General features: G+C 67.3%; 1 protein-coding gene across 5 annotated transcripts in view; it reads right to left on the bottom strand.

Annotated features, from left to right (window-relative positions):
• PACS2 (phosphofurin acidic cluster sorting protein 2) overlaps nucleotides 1-20,634 on the bottom strand; it is a 32,236-nt gene that overhangs the window by 869 nt on the left and 10,733 nt on the right. Inside the window, exons 2-24 of one of the 5 annotated variants that reach the window (XM_070411821.1) lie at nucleotides 15,812-15,899; nucleotides 15,105-15,194; nucleotides 13,191-13,316; nucleotides 12,424-12,586; nucleotides 11,964-12,037; nucleotides 11,704-11,784; nucleotides 10,933-10,992; nucleotides 9,159-9,316; nucleotides 8,316-8,406; nucleotides 8,035-8,109; nucleotides 7,528-7,670; nucleotides 7,227-7,359; nucleotides 6,918-7,022; nucleotides 6,743-6,849; nucleotides 6,400-6,554; nucleotides 6,037-6,147; nucleotides 5,580-5,688; nucleotides 4,946-4,978; nucleotides 2,741-2,783; nucleotides 1,777-1,819; nucleotides 1,373-1,508; nucleotides 693-919; nucleotides 441-554 (exon numbers count right to left, since the gene is read on the bottom strand). In XM_070411821.1, the coding sequence (XP_070267922.1) occupies nucleotides 441-554; nucleotides 693-919; nucleotides 1,373-1,508; nucleotides 1,777-1,819; nucleotides 2,741-2,783; nucleotides 4,946-4,978; nucleotides 5,580-5,688; nucleotides 6,037-6,147; nucleotides 6,400-6,554; nucleotides 6,743-6,849; nucleotides 6,918-7,022; nucleotides 7,227-7,359; nucleotides 7,528-7,670; nucleotides 8,035-8,109; nucleotides 8,316-8,406; nucleotides 9,159-9,316; nucleotides 10,933-10,992; nucleotides 11,704-11,784; nucleotides 11,964-12,037; nucleotides 12,424-12,586; nucleotides 13,191-13,316; nucleotides 15,105-15,194; nucleotides 15,812-15,899 (2,465 nt within the window). Of the gene's footprint in view, nucleotides 1-440; nucleotides 555-692; nucleotides 920-1,372; nucleotides 1,509-1,776; nucleotides 1,820-2,740; nucleotides 2,784-4,945; nucleotides 4,979-5,579; nucleotides 5,689-6,036; nucleotides 6,148-6,399; nucleotides 6,555-6,742; nucleotides 6,850-6,917; nucleotides 7,023-7,226; nucleotides 7,360-7,527; nucleotides 7,671-8,034; nucleotides 8,110-8,315; nucleotides 8,407-9,158; nucleotides 9,317-10,932; nucleotides 10,993-11,703; nucleotides 11,785-11,963; nucleotides 12,038-12,423; nucleotides 12,587-13,190; nucleotides 13,317-15,104; nucleotides 15,195-15,811; nucleotides 15,900-20,634 lie in introns of those variants that run through there. The other 4 variants (XM_070411831.1, XM_070411856.1, XM_070411839.1 and 1 more) reach the window with 4 other exon arrangements.

Below are 20,634 nucleotides of genomic sequence, written 5' to 3'. Positions count from 1 at the left end.
CCCTGGCGTGGGGGCCGCCCAGCAGGGCCTGCAGATGGTGGGAGACACCCTCTGGTGGAACCAATCAGGGCAGAAGGCAGCGTTCTCAACCCCCAGGGTCACCAGCACAAGCCGAGCCCGCGGACAGGGGACCCCCCGAGCGCCCTTCTGTCCCGGGCAGAGCACCCAGAGCTCCACACGCGCCTCTTCCGGAGGAGCAGAGGGCCGCGAAGCCACTGCTCAGAACTGGAAAAGCTGTCGCACACTCAGGGCCTCAAAGAAATGTGACCAAAGCCCGGCTCGAGCCACAGGCGTTTCACAGCAAAACGAGGGCACGCGCTGAGCTGGACTTAGGAAGCTGCCCAGCTCCGGGGGGCTTCCTTCCTGTTCCAGACAGAACCGGGGCCCTGGGTCAAGGGCCGGGCCGGGCCGGGGAGGGGAGGACAGGAGGCCGCGCTCACCCCGCAGCATGTTCTGCTGGTGCTTGGCTGTGCAGATGAGCCGGCTGATGCCCTCGATGCACTGGCTTTTGGACTCCACGTCCTTGTCCTTGGTTTTCTTGGGCAGAAACATCACTAGGAGGAAAAGGGGCCGTGCTGACCTGCTGCTTCCTCGGGGCCTGGGGGAGCCCTGGGACCCCTGCCCACGGGGACACCGCCGCCCGGGGGCATGTGGAAGGGCCGATGGTGCCCCTCCGACAGCCCGCCACTCACCCTTCTTGTTCTTCTCCTTGGTGACCACGGTCATGGACATGGTGGGCGTGGCCGTGGCCTCGCCACTGGTGGGCAGCCTGCTGACCTGGAGAGACCGGAAGGTGCACTTGAGCGTGTTTTTGGCGGAAGGCACGTCTTTCTTCTCCGCATCCCTCTTCCTGTCTGTGGGCTGGGCTGCCGTCCAGTAATCCACCTGCAGCCCCATCAGCTCGGCGCCGACACCCTGGCTGGGGAAGCAGAGGGAGGCTCACCGTCCGGCCACCATGGACAGTGCGCCCGTGGCTGTGCAGGCGGAGGTGCCTCGTCACAGCTGTAGCCCACGAAGCCGGGGAGCCACGACCTCGGCCCATGCAGCGAGGGGCCCCAGGGCCCGCACACGTGTTGCCAGTGTGAGTTCTGCTCACAAGGGACCCGAGGGCTGCTGACCTCCCCCTGGCACCTCCCGTGTGGTGGTCCCCAGGACCCCGTCTGTGGACAGGGCACCCTGTTTTCTTACTCTGCGTGGTCCTGTCCCCGATGAAGCTGTCTGTCTCCTGAGTGAGCCCAGGACCTGCGCCCCCCCACCCCGCCCCCAACCCTCAGTTCCTGCACCGGGGCAGCCAGCGGTGTCAGGCGTGAGGGGAGTGGACAAGAGCCAGGCAGACAGCACGTCCGGGGACGGGTGGGGTGGCCGCCTTTACCTGGGGGAGGACAGGCCCCCACTCACTGACGGGGAGGAGGGGGGGGTGGGCGAGGCCTCCTTGGCAGCGGGAGACGTGGATGGCGGGGTGGACGAAAGCACGCTGGAGCCCGTGGGGGCCGCGTCATCCGAGTCTCCTTTGGGGAGGAGTTAGGGAACAGTGCTGAGCCCGGAGCAGCCTGGGGGCTGTGCCAGGCCGCGGCAGGGAGGCAGGGCGGCCCTGTGGGCTTGGGTGTGCGTGGGAGGCGGGACGGTGCCCGGGAGCTGCCAGGCCTCCCTGGCACGTCGGGTGGAGGGGGCCACCCGAGGTGCGAGAGCCGTACAGGGACCACGAGGGGCCTCCCTCCCCGAAGTGGCTGTGCCCTCAGGCCTCAGAGAGGCTGGTGGGGGCGGGGGGGAGGGTACCTGACGTGGCCGAGGATGGTTCCACGATTCCCACCTTCACCACCTGGAAATCAACAGGCACGCTGGCAGCAGGGTGGGGTGGGGGCTCCCCAGCCCGGCTCCCAGCCCCCCGTCCGCGGGCCGCGCCCAGCGCAGGGCAGCACGACCAGGCCCTCCCTCACGGAGGCGTGGGGAGGCGGTGGCAGCACACTGTGGGCACCTGCACTCCCAGAGGCCCACGGCTGCAGGGCCCTGGCTGGCCACGAGCTGCGGCCAGAGCTCAGGACAATGGCCTCTGGGGGAGCCTCTCGGCCCTGCCCGCCAGCCTGCCCTCCGCCAACCGGCCGCCTGTGAGCGCCAGGCCACGGCGGAGGGCAGGATGGGGGCGAGGGAGCCCCGCCCGCTCGAGCACAGAGCCCGGGGCTGCTCTGGGCTCCGGGCTCAGGAGGCGCTGCTTCAAACCCCTGGGCCAAGGCCCGAGCGGACCGTGCGGGGGCTGCTGAAAGCGGCCGCGGTGACGCGTCGTGTGGAGGGGCTCCTGGCTGCACTGACAGCGGCAGGCCCGTTCCCGCAGCAGGTCCCCGGACTGCTGCCCCGAGGGAGGCCCGTCGCTGGGCTGCCTCCGGCGCTCAGGGCGATGCTCCGGGAGGCCATGCCGTGGACGACGGGCTGTGAAACTCAGGGCAGCAGAGGGAGAGCCACCCTTCCTCCCAGCGCGGGGAGGGCGAGGACTTCCGGCTCACAGGCCACCGGCCGAGCCCCCTGCGCCTGCGCCAAGACGTGTGAGCCTGCCAGTCACCTAGACGTAAGGGCATGAGCTTTAAGACGGGAGGGATTCAAAGGCTCAGGCTGGCGAAGGTTCTGGAAAAATCCACTTAATGCAAAACCAGACCGATACAATCTGACCACTGCCAGTGTAGGGCCCCAGCCACAGAGCCAGGACGCAAGAACCCCTGGGCGAGGCCGCCACCCACACACAACTCACCCCCACGAAGGGAATGAACTTCTGCGAGGACTCCTCGTCGGGGCTGCGGGGAGAAAAGTCACGGCTCAGGGGCAGGCAGCGCCCTGCGCCCGCCCACCAGGCCCAGGGAGGGGCTCCCGCGTGAAGGGAGCACAGCTGAGGGGGAACCGCGTTCCATCGGGCACCGGCGCCGCCCGCCTTTCTTTTCTTTTAGCCTCACCAGAGGCTGTTTTGATTTTTAGAGAGAGCGGAGGGAGAGACACACATCGACTGGTTGCCTCCCACATGCCCTGACCAGGGCCGGGGGCCTGCAACGGAGGTTCATGCCCTTGACGGGAATCAAACCCGGGACCCTCAGTCGGCAGACCAACGCTCTACCCACTGAGCAACACCGGCCAGGGCCAGCCCCAAGGGAACATCTGGGCCTCCGTGGCAATTGGGGCAGGTTTTCTCCCGGATGGGCGGGGAAAGGTGGTGCCAACCAGAGGCCGGCGGGAGCGGGGCTGTGCCCAGGCCTGGCCTGGCGAGGGGCACACACCACGTTCCAACACGACGCTCACGAGTAGCCCACAGCCAGACCGAGCTCTCGGCCGAGCTGCTGCGTGAGCCGCAGGCAGGTGGGCAGCGGTGGCTCCGTGTGGGCCAGGCTCTGCACAAGCCCCGGGAGCTGCGTTTCCCTCCGCCTTCCTGTCCCCCAGGCCCGGAGGCCGCTGGGGAGCCCGCGGCAGCAGCTGCCTGGCCACCCGCCGGGGCTGGCCGAGGGCTCTCAGGTCAGGCTTGAGGCCCAAGTGGCGAGAGGCGGGTCTCCGCCCTGGCCTTTGGAAGGTCACACCAAGGTCAACCCAGGCCTGTCTCCCAGGGCCTCGGGAACGGCGGTGCCTCCTGCGGGGGGTGTCCCCCTGGCTGAGGTCCAGCTCTGGCCACTGTCCCAGCTGATCCTCTGCCTCCTTCCCCCAAACCCAGGAGCCTGAGGGCAGGTACAGGGTTGGCCATTGTGCCCACATGGCCTGTGGGTGTCACCAGGTGCAGGGCCGCCCCCCCGCGCTGAGGACCAGGGCCTCCGCCCCAGCCACCAGGCCACCCCTGCACAACACCCAGAACACGCTGGGTTAAGGAGGCTACGGCCGGTCCGTCTGTCACTGCTCGGAAGGGGACACGGGAAAGAAAAGGCCCGGCTTCTCCACCTTCAACAGCAAAGCCCAAGCCCTGGGCCCAGCGGCTTCTGCATCCAAGGCGGGCGGGCGGGTGGCCTTGGGCTCCGGCCGGTGCCCAGCGGGCTCCAGCCACAGGCCACCCGCCTCGGCAAGCCACTCCCCCAACCCTCCCCTCGAGCAGCCCTCAGGGAGGCAGACGGCTGGGGACCCACAACACGGACACTGCCGGACCGACTCGCAAAGCCAAGCCACGCCCCTGGCCATGCAGACATCAGCCCCGACACGGCCGCGGGACAGGGGTGACACGGGCTGCCACGGAGACCCTCCACTGCCCCTGGGGCGGCCCCCGCTCCGCTCAGCGAGGCCGTAGGTCAGGATGCGCACCGCGCCCTGTGCCTGAGCTGCTGGGCGCACAGCAGGCATCGCATTGCCTCAGGGCCTTCCTGGCAGATGCTCCGAGGCTGGAGCTGGAGAGGGGCCAGGAGGGCTGTGCCCACCGCCCACGTCTCCTGGGCGGACAGGAGGGTGTGCTCTGTCCCGGCAGAGGCCGACCTGCAGACCTCCACGCCCTGCACGCAGGGGGCCGGCAGGCGGGGCTTTTGGAGCCCCCCACCCCTGGGCACCAGTGTCACCCCTGTAACACGGAGGCAGGGTGGCAGGCACGGGGGAGGGCCAGGGTCCCCCAAAACCCTGGTTTGCTGCTCAGACCAGCCAACTGGGGGGGACGAGAAGCTGGGCCCAGGCTGTAGGGTCCTCGCGCCCCAGCGAGCAGGAAGCAGCTGCCACAGCCCCGGAACGGGCACCACACTGGTCTTTCTCGAGCCCCCAATGCGTGTTTAGCAGGACGGTCCGGGGGGCTAAGGTCCTCCTCCTGGGGGCGCCTGGACCGACAGCCCTGCAACCCTGCGACCCTGCGTGGGGCTCTCCCAGGAGGGCTCCGACCGGCCAGGGGAGCAGCAGCAGGAGGAGGTGAGCCTGGGCAGGGCCTTCGGGACGCACCCACTTGCTGACATGCTAAACACCCCTAAAGACCAGCCTGGGGCAGAGGGGGCAGACCCAGAGACAGCGGTACCTGAGGGTAAAGTCAAAATGGAAGTTCTTTTTCCTTTTCAGAAAGCCGCCAGGAGAGAAGACACGGACACGTTATTACGCACACAGAGCCGGGGCCCAGCCAGTTCCCGCAAAGGCACAGCACGCCGCTCGCCCGCCCGCCCTCCGCAGCGCAGAGGGCTCTACTGTGGTTGGCTGCACAGCGGGCGGCTGCTCACCTCCCAATGAGCGATGAGCCCTGGACCCAGGCTCCCCGAGGACCCGGGCCCGAGGCTGGGCCCAGCAGGGGCCGCTCAGGCCCCTATCCCCCAGGCTGGCCTGTGCTCTCGGCTCCCCGCACCCAGGCCCGGCTCCCGCCGCTGACCGCCTGCTCAGGGAGGGAACGCCGCTCTCCCGGCCGGGGTGCCGGCTGCTGGTGGAGCAGTGACAGCCGCTCTTTGGCTTTTCATGAGGAATTAGAGCAGACGGCGCGAAGCTCCACCAGCCTGCCCAGCGGCCCTGGCCAGGGCGGTCCTGCTGTGGAGGCCGGGACGGCCTGACCCGGCCCAGCCGGTGGACCAATGGGCTTGTCCCCGAGGAGCCGGGATGCTGGGGTCTGCAGTGTGGGCGGGTGCCCTCGCGCCTGCCCTCACCCCCCGGGCGGGCCCTCCAGGCACCTCTTTTGCTTGTACGTGAGCATGGCCTCGGCGATGGGCAGCTGGTGGGCGCAGTTGGCCCCCGCGATGTACTGTGTGATCCTCGACACGATGTCCAGCGTGTCCTGCACTGCACGAGGCCACATGGGGTCGTGAGGGCTGAGGCGTGTGCTGGGCCCACTCACTGCCTGCTTCCCGAGGCCCCCGCCCCCTGCCCCCTGGCGGGTCCTTGCTGTCCTCGCCACATCCTGAAGGGCTGACCCCCAGGGTCCCGGGCCCTGCCTCTCCCAGCCCAGCGCCCGGTCACCAAGCTCGGGGCTCGCAGGGTCTGGCAGAGCGAGTGTCCTGGCTGGGCCCTGCCTGCTCACACCCTCCCGTCCCGGCACCCAGGGGTGGTGGGCTGAGCAAGGTGGGCGCAGTGGGGTCTTGTCTCGGGAGATGCCAGCCCGGCTGGCAGGGGGCGTGCACCCCGCCTCACCAGCGCTCTGGGCCTCCAGCCTGTTGAACAGGTCGCGCCAGGCCAGGTCCTGGAAGAAGTTGCTGTAGCGCGAGTCCACGGAGCCCAGGTACCTGGCCACGGGGTGGGAGCCTGCGGGGAAGCATCGGCGTCCGGCCCGGCCCACAGCGCTGCGCACCGTGAGGCAGGGCTGTTCCCCGGCGCCCGGAGGGGTCCCCCAGGACTCGTCACTCCTGGTGACTGACAGGGCCAGGGGTTCCACAAGTGAGCAGGGCTCGGCGGCCGAGCTGACTGCTTCCAGGGATTAACGCCAAGCCCCGCGCTGCGTTTCTGACCACAGAGCCCGAGCCCAGCACCCCGCTTCCGGGCGAGGGCGCCGCTCACCCAGCGGGATGACCAGGAAGCGCATGTAGCCCAGCCAGTCGGGCGTCTTGTGGGACAGCTGCTCCACGAAGAGCCGCAGCACGGCGCTGAGGTAGTGCTGCGCCCCCGCCACCGCGATCTTCACGGGCGTCGGGGGCTGGGAATTGCAGTTGCAGCTGGGGGCCGGGGACAGAGGGACAGACACCTCAGGGCCGTCCTCTCAGGGACTGCCGTGCCCCCCAGGCCCCCCGAGGCCACACTTGGCCCGGCACCCCCACCCGGATCCGCACGCAGCCCCCGGGACCCCCAGGCCAGGCCGGTGCAGGGACCCCAAGGTGGCGCGGCGGCAGCGATGGGGACTCACTATCTCTGTATCCGTGAGACGATGGTGCTGAAGGCAGCCTGCACGTCGGCCGCGGAGCAGGTGCACACCACGGGCAGCGTGTGCCGCTGCAGGACGTCCGACAGGAACTGGGGACAAGGGCGACGGTGGGCTCGGGCCGCCCCCCTCCCCACCCCCAGGGCGGACACCGGCCCACCTGCCCCTGCCAGTCGGAGGTGTTGACCAGGATGATGTTCTCGGGCAGCTGGTCGTCCGAGACGAGGATGTGGTTGAGCTGATCGTACACGGTCTTCCTGGGGATCTGGAGACACGGCCGTCCACACCGGGCGGAGGGTGACCCCCACAGCGACCCCCCTCACTCCCCGCCGGCAGCACCCAGAAGTGGGCAGCACTCAACTCTGGGCAGAGGCCACCGGGCAAAAGGCACGCAGGGCCCTCAGAGCCTGGGGGCTGGGCTGCGGGCGGGCGGGCTCGGGGGTGCAGAGGGGACGATGGGGCCACCCACCTGCAGGTGGCTGCGCGTGTCCGGGCAGCGCTCGCTGTCCAGGCTGTTGGCCCGCTCGCTCTGCGGCCGCGCGGGCTGCCGCTCCTTCAGGGACGTGCTCCGGCCCCGGCGGCCGGCCTGCTTGGCCTCAGACCTGGGATGACAGGCCGGGTTGGCCAGGCGCTCACTGCCCGGCGCTCCTGGAGCCTCACGTGGGCTCAAAGGGTGCGCGCCTCCTGAGTCTCATCGCAGCAGCGGCTGTGGGGTGTCCACCCCCAGGACAGGGCCCCTCCCACACGGCTCCGCTCCGGGCGTCTGTCACCTGGTGGAGGGGATGACGAGGGACTCGGTCTTGGTGATGCGCCCGCTGGGCGGCAGCCTCTCGGTGAACACGTCCAGGGCGGAGGTCTCGGGCTCCGGGCTGTCCTGGGGCGGTGCCGGCTGCTCCCCGGGGGTGGGCGTGCTCTGCAGGAGGAAGACGCTGCTGGAAAGGCACGCGCGCGGGGTCCCTGGCGTGGGGGTGTGTTCGGGCCTCCTGCAGGCTGGCGGCTCTGCATGGGGCTGCCCTGGGCACTGAGCCAAGCCCACCGACCTCCCATCGGGGCTCCTGGTCCTGGCACCACAGGGGAAGCCAGCGCCACCCCCCCCAGCGGCCTGAGCCCGGACCCTCCTGAGAACCCCGAGGGCAGCGGAGCCATCACAGTGCTCCGGGCGGGCCCACAGCCAGGCGGGCACACCCTGTCCACAGAGACGGCCCGCAGTGGCCCTGGCGGCCTGAGCGGAGGGCCGTGGTCTGTGCTCCAGCCACGGGTGAACTGTGTCTGCTTACGTGGGCCACTGGCTCTGAGACGCTGTCGCTGGGCTGCTTGCCCCCCGGGACCCATGTCTTCTCGGGCACGTCGGCCTGTGAGCGAGAGGGAACCGGTGGGGCCGGGAGACAGGCTGGGATTTCGTGGGTGTGGGCTCAGGGCAGCCACCTGGCCGGGCGAGGAGCTGGGCCACACGAGAGCCAGCACGTGAGCGTGGGGTTCCAGCTTCGGTGTGTAAGTGACCCAGCGGCGACCATGGGGTCGGACCGGCCCCCGCCGCCGGCCAGTGCCCAGCACTTACCGGACTGGGAGGCTCCTTCTGGCTCCGGGCGCTGTGGACGCTCCCGACCTCCGTCTGCGAGCTGGAGTGCGACAGGCCTTCGAAGTAGGGCCTAGGGGGCGGGGTTACTGTCCAGGACCCTCCGCACCTGAGGGCACAGCACCGCCCCTGCAGGGACCCCCGGGCAGAGCAGCTCCCCAGAGGCCCCGTCCAGAACCACCTCGCGAGGGAGGACACAGCAGCCGGCGGCCCGAGCCCCGCTCCGCTGAGATGGGCGGTGTCGCTGAAAGCCGCGCCCAGGCTGACGCTCACCCTCCACCCCGCCGGCTCGCAGGGACAGGACAGCACAGAGGGCGCCGTCGGGAGACCCGGCAGCCGCGGCCACAGGCCGGTCCGCAGGCAGAGGCGTGTGGAGGTGGAGGGCCTTACAGGTTCTCGGGCGCAGAGGGCAGTTCACAATAGAATGAGGGGCGGGACTTCTAGCGCCCGGTGACTAAGCCACGTGGGGACGTGGACAAGCCAGGGCGGCATCACTCGCTGCGGCTGCGCGGCAGGCAGGGAGGGGCCTGGGAGGGGCCTGGGACGGGCACACCTCACCCGGAGTGTGCCTTCTCCTCCGGCTGCCCTCCTGGAGGGCGCCTTGCCTGGCTGCCAGCCCCCTGGGAGCACCCACAGCCAGCCTCACTGCCCCCACCGCCTTCTGCAGGCAACATCCCCCAGAATCCAGCTTTCCAAGTGTGACCCAACCCGGCTGTTCCCCGGGACCTGTGGGCTCCATGCGTGCTGTCCCCCGACGCTGGCCCGCGCCTGAGTGTCCCCCCCCTCCCCTCCCCCTCCCCCCGCCTCGTCCGGTCCCCAGCGCACCGGAGCTTGGGCTTAGGGGTGCTAAGGACGCTGTCGTCATCCTCTAGGTCGGGGCCACTGTCGCTGGGGTTCTCCATGTCCAAGGTGTCGTACAGCAGGTCCAGGTCCTCCTCCACCTCGGGGACGCGCTCTGCGGGGTCCTGCTCCGAGTCCAGGACCTGCAGCGAGGACAGAGGCGGGAGGTGGCCCAGGCTTGGGGAGGGTGGTCGCAGGGCAGAGGGCACAGAGCCACAGGTGCCCCTCCCTCCAGCCGCCCCAGGCACTGGGCGACCAGGGACCCGCGGATGGAGGCTCCTGTGCAGCGGGGACGGCCGACCAGGGCGCAGGCTGGCGCAGGCGTGTGCTGCTGCGTGGCCACCACCCCCTCGGGGTGCAGGAGGCTCCCACGAGGCCGCCTCTCCCAGGCCCTGCGTCAGGCCCGGCGGGCGGAGCCCTGCAGCCGTGTCTGCCGCCAGCGGACTTTTCCACGGCCAGCCGCGCCGTGGCACGGAGAACCCGTTAGCCCATCCTGGCGACGGCGTGGGGCGTGCCAGCATCTCTACACGCAGCTGCGGGACGGGGCCGGTCTTCGTGTGCACGTCACCCTCATAGGCCAACCCCAGGCTGGGTGGGCGCCGCACCCCCCCGTCCTGTGTCCCCGCCTTCCACGTGCTGGGCCACCCGGCATCTCCGTGGCTGGGTCTGCGTTCCGAGGCTAGGACGCCAGGCACCTCTCCACGGGCCCTAGGTCTGCGTGCACTTTCTCTGAAGAAGATGCGGGTCAGCCCGTTGCCAAACGGCTCCTCGGGCAGGTGGCCTCGTGGCAGCGTCTTTCCGAGTCTCCCTGCTGGGTGCTGGGTGCGCGTCACGGGCGTGACTTGCAAAAACGTTCGATTTCACGGGCTGGTTCACGTCTTTCTTTTTTATTTGAGAGAGAGAAGCATCGACCTGCCGTCCACTTGTGTGTCCCGCGTACGCGCTGCTGGCTCTCGTATGTGCCCTGCGTGGGGTCAAACCCACAGCCCTGGTGCCTCCAGACGACGCTGACGCTGAGCCACAGGCGGGTGCGTCTGTTTCTCTGGTCTCACCCCTGAGAGGCCACACCCGACGGGCTCTCAGCAGGAGTTTTATCGTTTCAGCCCCTACACTCAGGTCTTCCGTCTACCTTGCGTTGGCTTCAGTGCAGGTGTGGGGGGGGCCAGCGTGGGGGGGGCAGGCGTGGGGGCACATGGACGTCCAGCTGCCTGGTCCTTGAGCTGTGAGAGCTGTTCCCCCGAATGGCCCTAGGGAATCAGCACCCCGAACGGGACCTGCTCCTGAACTCCAACCTGCGCTCCCGACGGCCCCGCCGCCTGGCCCCCCACCCCAGCCCTGAGGATGGTCATGGGGTCAGAGGGCACGAGTCCCGTAACTGCTTCCTCCACGGCCGCGTTTCCTCCGGGCCCTTGCATCTCCAGGGGAGTCTGAGGACAGCTGGTCGACTCCTGCGAAGACGCCGCTGGGGTGTGACCGACAGGATGGCCGGCGGGGCTGTGGGGAGCCTACGCTGGGCCTGGGCCCTGTGACGGCCACTCGGACCGGGGCTCAGACATGCAGCCCCGCCCCTAGGTCTGGTCCTCGAGTTAAAATTCAAGAAACAGAGCAGGGGGTCTCCTTGGGCCCCGGCTGCAGCCTGAGGGGTCCCCAGCCCACCCGCCCCGCAGACAAAGCGCGGAGGGGTGACCAGTGGGGAGACCGGGCAGGCGACGGGCGGAGGGGGCGGAGGGGGCGGAGGGGGCGGAGGGGGCTCGCTCACCTCCTCGGACACCTTGAACCGGCGCAGCAGCGCCACGACTTTCTGCTTGAAGTTCTGTTGCTGCGAGAGGACAGCAGAGACTCAGACCGTGGCCTGGACTGCGCGCCCCGAGTGAGGCTCACACCCCGCCGTCGGTGCCCTCAGACGTGCTCTCCAGAGCTCAACAGCAGGGGCTTCCACCACGGGCACCTCAACTGGGCTGTGGGCAGACTCAGCCCCCCTGCCTCTCCGCCCCAGCACCTCCACGGCTCTCCCAGCGCCCACGCAGGTGTGGCTGCGGCCACTGCCCGTCCTGAGGGGCCCCCGGCTGGACTCGGTGGGCTGGCCGGTGCGTGCGCAGCTCTGGCTGCTCTCAGCCCCCCGGTGGGGGGCAGCCCTACACAAGGAGGCCCCCCCGGCTCTCCATGCACAGCTGGGGGGCCGCTGCACCCAGGACTGGGACCAGTGGGACCTGTGACACGTGGAGCCAGGAGGCCACAGCCCTGCCAGTCCCCGCTGGGCAGCCGGGGGGCAGCCTGGGGCCCCCACATGACGCGCCTGCCGGGGGAGCTGGCTAACCAAGCCCCACGCACACCCCGCCAGGCCACGGCCACGCGTGGCAACTCCCACCTTCACACGTCTCTAGGAGACGTGTGCCCCGAGGCCCGGCACGGCCACTTCACTTCCTGACCCTCCTGGGGCTCCACCCGCTGCACCGGCCTGGGCCCTGCTCCCCCCCCCCCCGCCCCGCCCCCCGCCTTCCCCAACGTCAGGAAAGCCGTATCCACCGACCCTGGTCATGGACGCCGCTCTTACTATCGAGCGCCGCTGCTTCTTGGGCTTCCTCACGTCAAAGTCGTCCTCGTCCAGGTCCTGCAGGGACAGGGGCTGAGGCCAGGCGGCCGGCGCAGGCCCCGCCTCCCCCCACGGGGCCGCCTCTCAGGGGCCCCTACGCCTGGCGACGCACTCGGGGTGGGCGCCTAGCCCCCACCCGTGCCGTCCGCACCGCAGCTCGGGGGGTCCCACTGGGGTCCCGCCCGCGTGGCCGCTACCTGCCCGTGTGCCGCGTCGTCGCTGGCCTCCTGCTCGGAGGAGAAGCTCTCGTCCTCCTCCTCGGAGTAATTGTCTGCGGAACAGAGCACGGAAGGCCGGCGCCTCGGGATTCCGCCTGGTGTCCTGGCCATGCTTCTCCACCACCACGTGCCCCCCTCCAACCCTCTGGGAACCCCCGCGGCCCTTCCTGCCCAGCACAGGTCTCAGCCGGCATCTCAGGCTGGACTGGGCCCCCCGCCTGCCCCCTCACCCCACGGGGACGATGGCCCTAACAGGGATGGGGTGACAGGCCACGCTAGGACCTGTGCCCAGACCCGGAAGGCACCTCCAACCCCATGACTTCTGCTTACGGACGATGCCACGGCCTCCGCGGGCAGGGCTGGGAGGCCCACAGCCAGGCCAGGGAGGACGGCCAGGGGGGCAGGAGGCAGGGAAGGGGCCCCTGGCGGGTGCACTCACCCGTGGACTTGGCCTTGGGGCCGGCCTGCATGGTGCTGTCCTCGTGATCGATGGGCTGGCTGGACAGGGAGAAGATCCAGATCTCGGCCACCTTGGCGGAGGCCTCCTTGATGCTGCTGCACAGGCTCAGCACCTGGCCGCCCTCGGGCGGGCGCTGCATCACCTGGGGCGGCACCGTGCCAGCAGGGAGAGGGGCGTGCGTGGGCAAGAGGATGAGAGAGGACACGGAGCTGGGGAGGGGCCAGGAGGGAGGACACGGGGCTGGGGGAGGGGCCAGGAGGGAGCATGCTGGGCCCAGCTGGGTGGCCAGCACCAGGCTCAGCCACCAGGGCCTGAAGGCTGTCAGGGAGGAGGGTCCCCAGCCCAGCTGCCCGGAAGCACACGGTGTGGACAGCAGCTCCCACACGAGCACCGCCTCACAGGCTGTGCCTGCAGGTACGTGAGGGCCATGGAGACCAGCCCCTGCGGTGGCCCTGCCTGCGTGGCACCCAAACAGGCCCCGTGGCCCTGGGCCCAGGCCACAGCTCCCACAGCCCCAGCACAGGTGGCGGCAGGGAGTGGCTCCATCGGGATGTACCCCGTTTCCTCACCAGGGAACCCCTCCAGCTCTGTCACCCGGCCACCCTGACACCACGCCGCCCGCGAGGGCGCCCACGCGCTGCAGCCGCCTCGGGACGAGGACGCCCAGGAGGGACCGGGGTGGCACTGGCAGGGGCACTTCCTGGGAGACACAGGCCACACCCAGCCGGCGCCCGGCAGAGCCTCACCTCGGCCATGTGGATGGCGCCCACGGCCAGCGTCTTGTAGCCCAGGATGGTCCGGTTCTTGTAGCGCTTCCTCCGCTGCAGCATGATCTGCAGCTTGTTACCTTCCCTCTTCAGGAAGTGGGGGTACTGTGGGGAGGGGCCACGCTGCGTCCACACACCCACCTGCCGGGGCTCATGCGCCCCCAGGCCATGGGGTCACGCGAAGGTCACCGCCGCTCACCAGACACTAGGAACAACTACTAGTGGGCAGATGTGCGGTCTGCTGAGGGCATGGGGGGGCCACCGCCATCAGCACCTTCTCCCCCAGTGCAGGCAGCGGGACGGTCCCGGGCCCCACGTGCTGCAGCGGGTCGGGGTTCAGGACCCCAGAGCACGTGTGTCAGAGGAAAATGCTCACAGGTCTCCTTAAAGCTCAAAAGTTGGGGGATGGGCCTGACGGGGGGGCGGGGGGCGCTCAGGTGGCTGGAGTGTCTCATTGCAAAGAAGGGTCTCGGGTTCGATTCTGGTCAGGACACGTCCCAGGCTGCAGTTCCACCCGTCAGGCCCGTGCAGGAGGCAACAATTGATGTCTCCCTCTCACGTCAGTGCTGCTCGCTCTCTCCCTCTCCCTTCCTCTCTCGAAAAGTCAACTTAAACAGCACGTGCTTAGGTAACGAAAGAGAACAGTGGGTGGCTGGGTGGACAGAGTCGGCCTGCGGACTGAAGGGTCCCAGATCCAATTCCGCACAGGCCCAGGTTGCGGCTCGATCCCCAGTACAGGGCCTGCAGGAGGCAGCCGGTCAGTGATTCTCTCTCATCATGGATGTTCCGCTCTCTCCCTCTCCCTTCCTCTCCGAGATCAATAAAAACATATTACAGAACCCACAGCGGCAGGGACTGGCCCGCACTGATGCGGTGTGCTCACACCGTGCACGTTCTGTTTGCTGTTGTTGTCAATCTTCACCCAAAGATGTTTTTCGCTGCTTTAAAAAATATATATATTTTTTATTTCAGAGAGGAAGAGAGAGGGATAGAGAAACATCAATGATGAGAATCATTGATTGGCTGCCTCCTGCACACCCCCTACTGAGGACCGAGCCCGCAACCCGCGCGTGTGCCCTTGACGGAATTGAGCCCGGGACCCTTCAGTCCGCAGGCCAACGCTCTACCCACTGAGCCAAACCAGCTATGGCTCTACTGCTTTTTAGAGAGAGTGGAAAGGAGGGAGGGGAAGAGAGAGAGAGAGAGAAACATTGATTAAGAGACACATCGACTGGTTGCCTCCTGCAGGAGCCCCAACCGGGGGCGGGGAGAGAACCCATAACCCAGGTACAAGCCCTTGACCAGGAATCGAACCTGCAACCCTTTGGTGTGTGGGCTGGCGCTTTACCCATTGAGCAACACTGGCCAGGGCTGTGCATGTATTTTTAAAAAAGGATGAAGTGTACACTTTGTAAATATACTCCAATAAACCTGCCCCTCCCCCAGAGAACACCGACACAGCACCCAGATGTGCGGGGTGGGCGTCAGAGCTGGGGTCCGCGGCCGCCCGGCAGAGCCAGGCCCAGCGGGGAGGTGGCTCTCGGGGTTCCCTGTCTCAGTCACGCAGTGGGAGGAGCTGCAGCAGATGCGAGATGGGCCGGCGGGAAGGGGGCTCAATGGGACGGCCCGCTGGAGCGGTAGGACCTGCGCCTGCCGAGCCCGAGCTGGGTCCTGCCCTGCGGGCCAGTCAGGCTGGTCAGGACTCCACACAGAGTCCAGGGCGTCTGTTTCCTCGGGGTGTCGGGGTGAGCCGAGCCACGGGCACAGCCCCAGGGCAAAGGGTCTGCACTTGCACCCCGAGCTCCCAGGTGCTCCTCCCCACCTGCTCCCAGCGGGAGCACGACCATCCAGCCCCCTCTCCCCTCCCCACAGTCCAGTCACCGGGAGGCCCACCTGCAGGGAGAAGGTCAGCGCCAGGTCCGTCTCCACTTGTCCACTGGGGGGCAGCACAATCTCATGGGACCGCAGGACGCGCTTGGAGCCCTGGGCGGGAGGACAGCCTTCGTTCAGCGTCTCAGGGGAGGGACCCTCTGCCCACACCAGCTACCATGTCCACGCCCCTTCTCCTCACGCAGGACCGAGCCCAGGCTGGGGAGCGGGTCCAAGCTCACAAGGGCCGTGCGGGAACATTGGTCTTCAGCCCTCGAGTCCCCTGGGCATCTGCCTCAGGACCCAGAAGTCAGGAGGGGCACCCACAGCCACCGAGGGACCCAGCAGGTCCCGGGCGAAGGGGCCTCCTGACACCTGTCACCTGTTCCCCTGGCCGGGATCCTGAGGGCCGTGTGAGCACCAGGGCCCCAGAGGGAGAGGGGAGAGCAGCTGGGCCGGGCCCTGGGGTGGGGCGGGGGTGGCAGGCACAGGGTGCGAGCACAGGGAGAGTCGGCCGCCCTCTGGGGAGGCCCATCTGCTCTCTCAGGGGACAGGATGCGCCCCAGGAGGGTCCCAGCTGGAGCATCAGGACTGCCTTCCGGGCAACCGCCCAGCCGAGGCTCCCTGCTCCCCCCACACACTCGCGCCTGCTGCCCACGGGGCCGCCCGCTCCAGCCCGGGCAGGGGTGTTCTGCAGCCCCGGACGGGGGCAGGGGGTCGGGAGAACTTGCCTGCATCTTCACAGCAATCACCACCGAGATGAGCTCTTTCTCCAGCTCCTTGAAGACCACCAGCTTCTTCAAGGTCAGGCTGCACAACCTGCAAGGGCACAGGCAGGCTCAGCGGTGCCCGCGCCCCCCACCCGCCTGGGCGGTGCCCGCGCCCCCCACCCGCCTGGGCGGTGCCCGCACCCCCCACCCGCCTCGCCGGTGCCCGCGCCCCCCATGCACCTCAGCCCAGAGCGGCCCCGGCCACAGCTGGACCACCCCCCTCCGCCCTGGCCTCCAGCTCCACAGTCACCACGGCAGACGGGCCACCAAGTCTCTCAGGAGCCCCGGCCCAGGACACCCTCGGGGTCCCCGCAAGTGGTGAGCACCCCAGGCAGTCAGCCAGGCGCCCTCTCCGAGGGTCCCGGAGTGACGGGGTGAGGGTCTGTGGGCAGGAGGAGACCGGGCTGCCAGTGCCCCAGCTGTGAGGGCGCCAGCCTCCCACCCGAGGCCCCGCCCATCGACCAGGGCCCCGCCCACCCGCCCCACCGGCTGGGAGACTTCCTGACCAGCCAGCTTCACCTCCAGCCTCTGTTCTGGGCAACACCAAGTCAGAAGGATGGTGTCCACCCTGAGGGAGGGCCTGGGGGACAGGCCTGCATGTCCACCCGCCTCGCGGCAGGGTCTGCACTGACCAGCGGGTGCTGTCCCAGGAGGCCCACCTCCCAGGAAGCCCCTGCACAGGCTGGGTCCCCAGCGCACCGACCAGGACAGGAGCGTGAGGGCGTGTGCAGCCCACGTCCACGCCCACGCCCAGGGGCCAGGCCGCAGGCTTCCCGGGCGCTCACAGAACCCTGGCGCGCTCTCCCACACGGTCGTCAGCCTGACCAGGTCCCAGCGCCCGTGTCCCAGTCAGGACACCCAGACTTCCCGCCCCGCCCCGCCCCACAGAGCCCTCACTCGGTCCCCACGGTGGGCATCTGAACCCCAGGAGCAGGGCAGAGGCCTGACATGCCAGGCCACGGCACAGCGCCTGCTGGCACCACAGTGGTGCGAGGCTGTCGGGCTATGAGGGGAAAAAGGACCGAGGGGGAGCGGACGGAAGGGGTGAGTGCAACCAGGACAGGCCCCGCCTGGGCCACGAAACCACGTGAGCGCGTTGAAGGCACGGGTCAGCCGGAGCACGTTCCCTGACCGGCTGGAGTGAACGGTCCACACTGCACGGCGGCCGGGAAGCTCCCGGGACCCTCGGCGACCCACAGGCCACAGTGGCAGAGGCAGCAGGTGCTGTGGCGCGTCCAGGATCCGTGGGCACCGCCAGGCAGAGCCGAGGGCTCCACGCCTGAGCCCCTGGAGAAAGGCCTCACCTAGCCCCGAGGACACGAGGAAAGGGCCTGTCGGACCCACGGTGAAGGCGGAAGACCAGGAGAGGGAACCAACCCAAAGCCGTTCTTGGGGAAGGTCAATACAATCGCTAAACCTCCGCCGACGAAGGAAGAAGACGCTGAGCGTGCTGGGCACAGGGGGTGCCGCCGCACGGCGCTCGGACACGGGGAGTGAGCACAGCACGAGCTCGGAGAACCTGGGCCACAGGTGCCCACGCCCCCGGGACAAAGACACAGCCGTGCCCACTAAGGTGACTGACAGCTAGAAACCGTCCGCAGGAGAAACCCAGGCAAACTGACCCGGAGGCTAAGGAAGAAACGGCACCAGCTCTACGTCAGATCTTCCAGAAAACAAGACCGAGGGGCCGGAGTCCCTGGCTGAGGGAGAGCGGCCTGTTCAGCACCGCACACAGCAGGCCGGGCCCCACACACGGACCCTCCCAGCAGCGGCGTGGCGAGTCCCGGGGCCACACGGCGTGTCCAGGGACGCCGGGCTGGCTCCACGTCAGAAATCAATCACCACCAGTCGCCAGGCCGGGTCAGGAAGACCTAAACCTCCCCGACGGAGGCAGAAACACCTGACCCACGCCACGTCCCCGTGCGACGGAGGGAGCCCGCTGAGCCCGACAGCGGGCGCAGGGCCCCGGGGAGGGAGAGCGGCCCTTCCTGCCGGACCCTGCGCCCCAGCATCTCCTGGACCCGTGAGCTCGGCAGACCCTGCAAGTGCAGCACACGAGCAGCAGCAGCACCTGGAAGCCAGTTTTTAAAAGCATTGTGCACGTTAGGGAAGCTCAGTGTGTTTTTTTTATTTCAGAGAGGAAGGGAGAGGGAGAGATAGAGACATCCATGATGAGAGAGAACCATCGATCGGCTGACTCCTGCGCGCCCCACACTGGGGATCGAGCCCGCAATCCGGGCCTGTGCCCTGACCCGAATCGAACCCTGACCTCCTGGTTCATGGGTCGACGCTCAGCCACTGAGCCACGCCGGCCGGGAAGGAAACAGATGTTTAAAATTCCGTTTACAGTGGCTCCAAAGCAAAAAAGGAAAAACCTAAATCTAACAAGAACCAGGGCAGGATCTGAGCTGAAAGCTGCGAGGACAGCGGCCTCAGAGAGCGAGGAGGGGCCTGGCCCTGCCGGCCGGGTCCAACACAACTGCAGGGCCCGCAGCAGGCCTTCCCCGCAGGCCTCCACGCGCTGCTTTTAAACTCCTGGGACCGGCAAGGAGCCCGAATGCGGGGACACTGAGAGCAGGGAGGCCAGGTGGGCCTCCGCTCCCGCCTCCACCGCCGCCTGGAGAGGCGCTGGGAGCCGCGGCCAGGTGCACGGGCAATGGAAACGGGAAGTTGGATAAATCCAGCTTCAGCCAAGTAAAGCGCTGCTCTGTGAAAAGCACGCTGAGAGCGGGAGGAAAAGGTGCAAGTCCCAGCTGACGGGGCTGCGTCCAGAACAGATGAAAACAGTCAGAACCAACAGTGAGTCAACAGCCCACAGCACAGCCACTTGGGCCGGGGGACGAGGGGCGAGTGCAGGCGAGGGGCTGGGCGTACAGGCTGGTGGTCACAGCACAGTGGCCGGGAGGTAAGCCCGAGGGGAGGAAACGGCGAAAAGAGCGTAACAGCCCGGCGGCCTGGCCCGGAGGTCGCAGTGTGGCTGCCGTCGGGGCACAGGCCCGGTTGCGGCTCCATCCCCAGTGGGGGGCGTGCAGGAGGCCGCTGCTGACGGTGCTCCTCTCTCATCGATGTTCCTTTTTTTATTAATCCTCACTGGAGGGTGTTTTCCCATTAATTTTAGAGAGGATGGAAGCGAGAGGGAAAGACAGAGAAACATCCACGTGAGAGAGACACGTCGACTGGCTGCCTCCTGCACGAGCCGCGACCAGGGCCCAGGCCAGAGAGAAGCCTGCAACCGAGGCATGTGCCCTTGACCGGAATCGAACCCGGGACCCCTCAGTCACAGGCCGACGCTCTATCCACTGAGCCACACCGGCCCGGGCTCTCATCAATGTTTCTCTCTCTCCCTCTCTCTAAAAATCAATGGAAACATACTAAACACTGTCATGACTCTGCATGCCAGGCGGCACTTCACAAGGCGTGTGCCCGTGGAACCGCCACGCTGTGCCCCTGAAGCTCACGTGGTAACACTGAACGTAACTAATCGGAAACTTGCTTTAATTAAAAAAAGGAAACGGGCAGAGACTTGAAAAGACACTTGGAGGGGACACAGCCCAGGAGCTGTGCGCACCGTCCTCAGTCCTCACCAACCAGGAGCGCAGGCCACACGAGGGACCCACCGCCTCTGCAGGACCCCAACCCCAGCGCCGGAGGTGGGAGGCGGAGCTCCGTGTCAGGCGGCGCCAGCATCGGCCATGCCCTGCACCTGCCGTTTAAAAAGTCCTTTTCCAGACGTTACAGAAGCCACGGACCGAAGTGTACCTCAGCCCACCGCCAACGCGCTGCAGCAAGGCCCTCCGGCCGAGTAACATCCACGTGTGGCCCTCGCTGGTGTGGCTCAGTGGACAGAGCGTCGGCCTGTGGACGGAAGGGTCCCGGATTCGATGCCCATCGAGGGCACATGCTCCGGCTGTGGGCTCGAACCCAGGTAGGGGGCGTGCAGGAGGCAGCTGATCCATGATTCTCTCTCAGCATTGATGTTTCTCTCTCTCCCTCTCACTTCCTCTCTGAAATCAATAAATTAAAATAGAACTTATTCACATATTAAAAAAAATAACTTCCTAAGAGGGGTTCTCCCCAAACAGGGCTCCACCACTCAGAGAGCAAGCAGGGCGGTCCTGCCCAACTGCACCCCAGGCCCTCTGTGTGCCCAGGACAAGGGTGCCTTCACCTCATTCACTCGCTCACTCACTCTCTCCCTCGCTCATTCACTCTCTCGCTCACTCACTCTCTCGCTCATTCACTCTCGCTCACTCATTCACTCGCTCATTCACTCGCTCACTTACTCATTCATTCACTCTCACTCATTCACTCCCTCGCTCACTCATTCACTCGCTCACTTACTCATTCATTCACTCTCACTCATTCACTCTCTCGCTCACTCATTCACTCGCTCACTCATTCACTCTCACTCATTCACTCCCTCGCTCACTCATTCACTCGCTCACTTACTCATTCATTCACTCTCACTCATTTACTCATTCACTCCCTCGCTCACTCATTCACTCACTCATTTACTCATTCACTCACTCACTCATTTACTCCCTCGCTCACTCACTCATTCATTCACTCGCTCACTTACTCATTCACTCACTCACTCATTTACTCATTCATTCCCTCACTCACTCACTCATTTACTCATTCACTCCCTCACTCACTCATTCACTCCCTCGCTCACTCACTCATTCATTCACTCGCTCACTTGCTCATTCACTCACTCACTCACTCACTCACTCATTCATTCATTCATTCTCTTGCTCGCTCACAAGCTGGGCTGACTTTGGGCA

The sequence above is a fragment of the Myotis yumanensis genome, unplaced genomic scaffold, assembly GCF_028538775.1.
Source record: "Myotis yumanensis isolate MYYU_CA2020_CCGP unplaced genomic scaffold, mMyoYum1.0.hap1 SCAF_1, whole genome shotgun sequence".
NCBI classification, from domain to species: domain Eukaryota; kingdom Metazoa; phylum Chordata; class Mammalia; order Chiroptera; family Vespertilionidae; genus Myotis; species Myotis yumanensis.
This window is presented reverse-complemented; position numbering and strand designations above follow the sequence as displayed.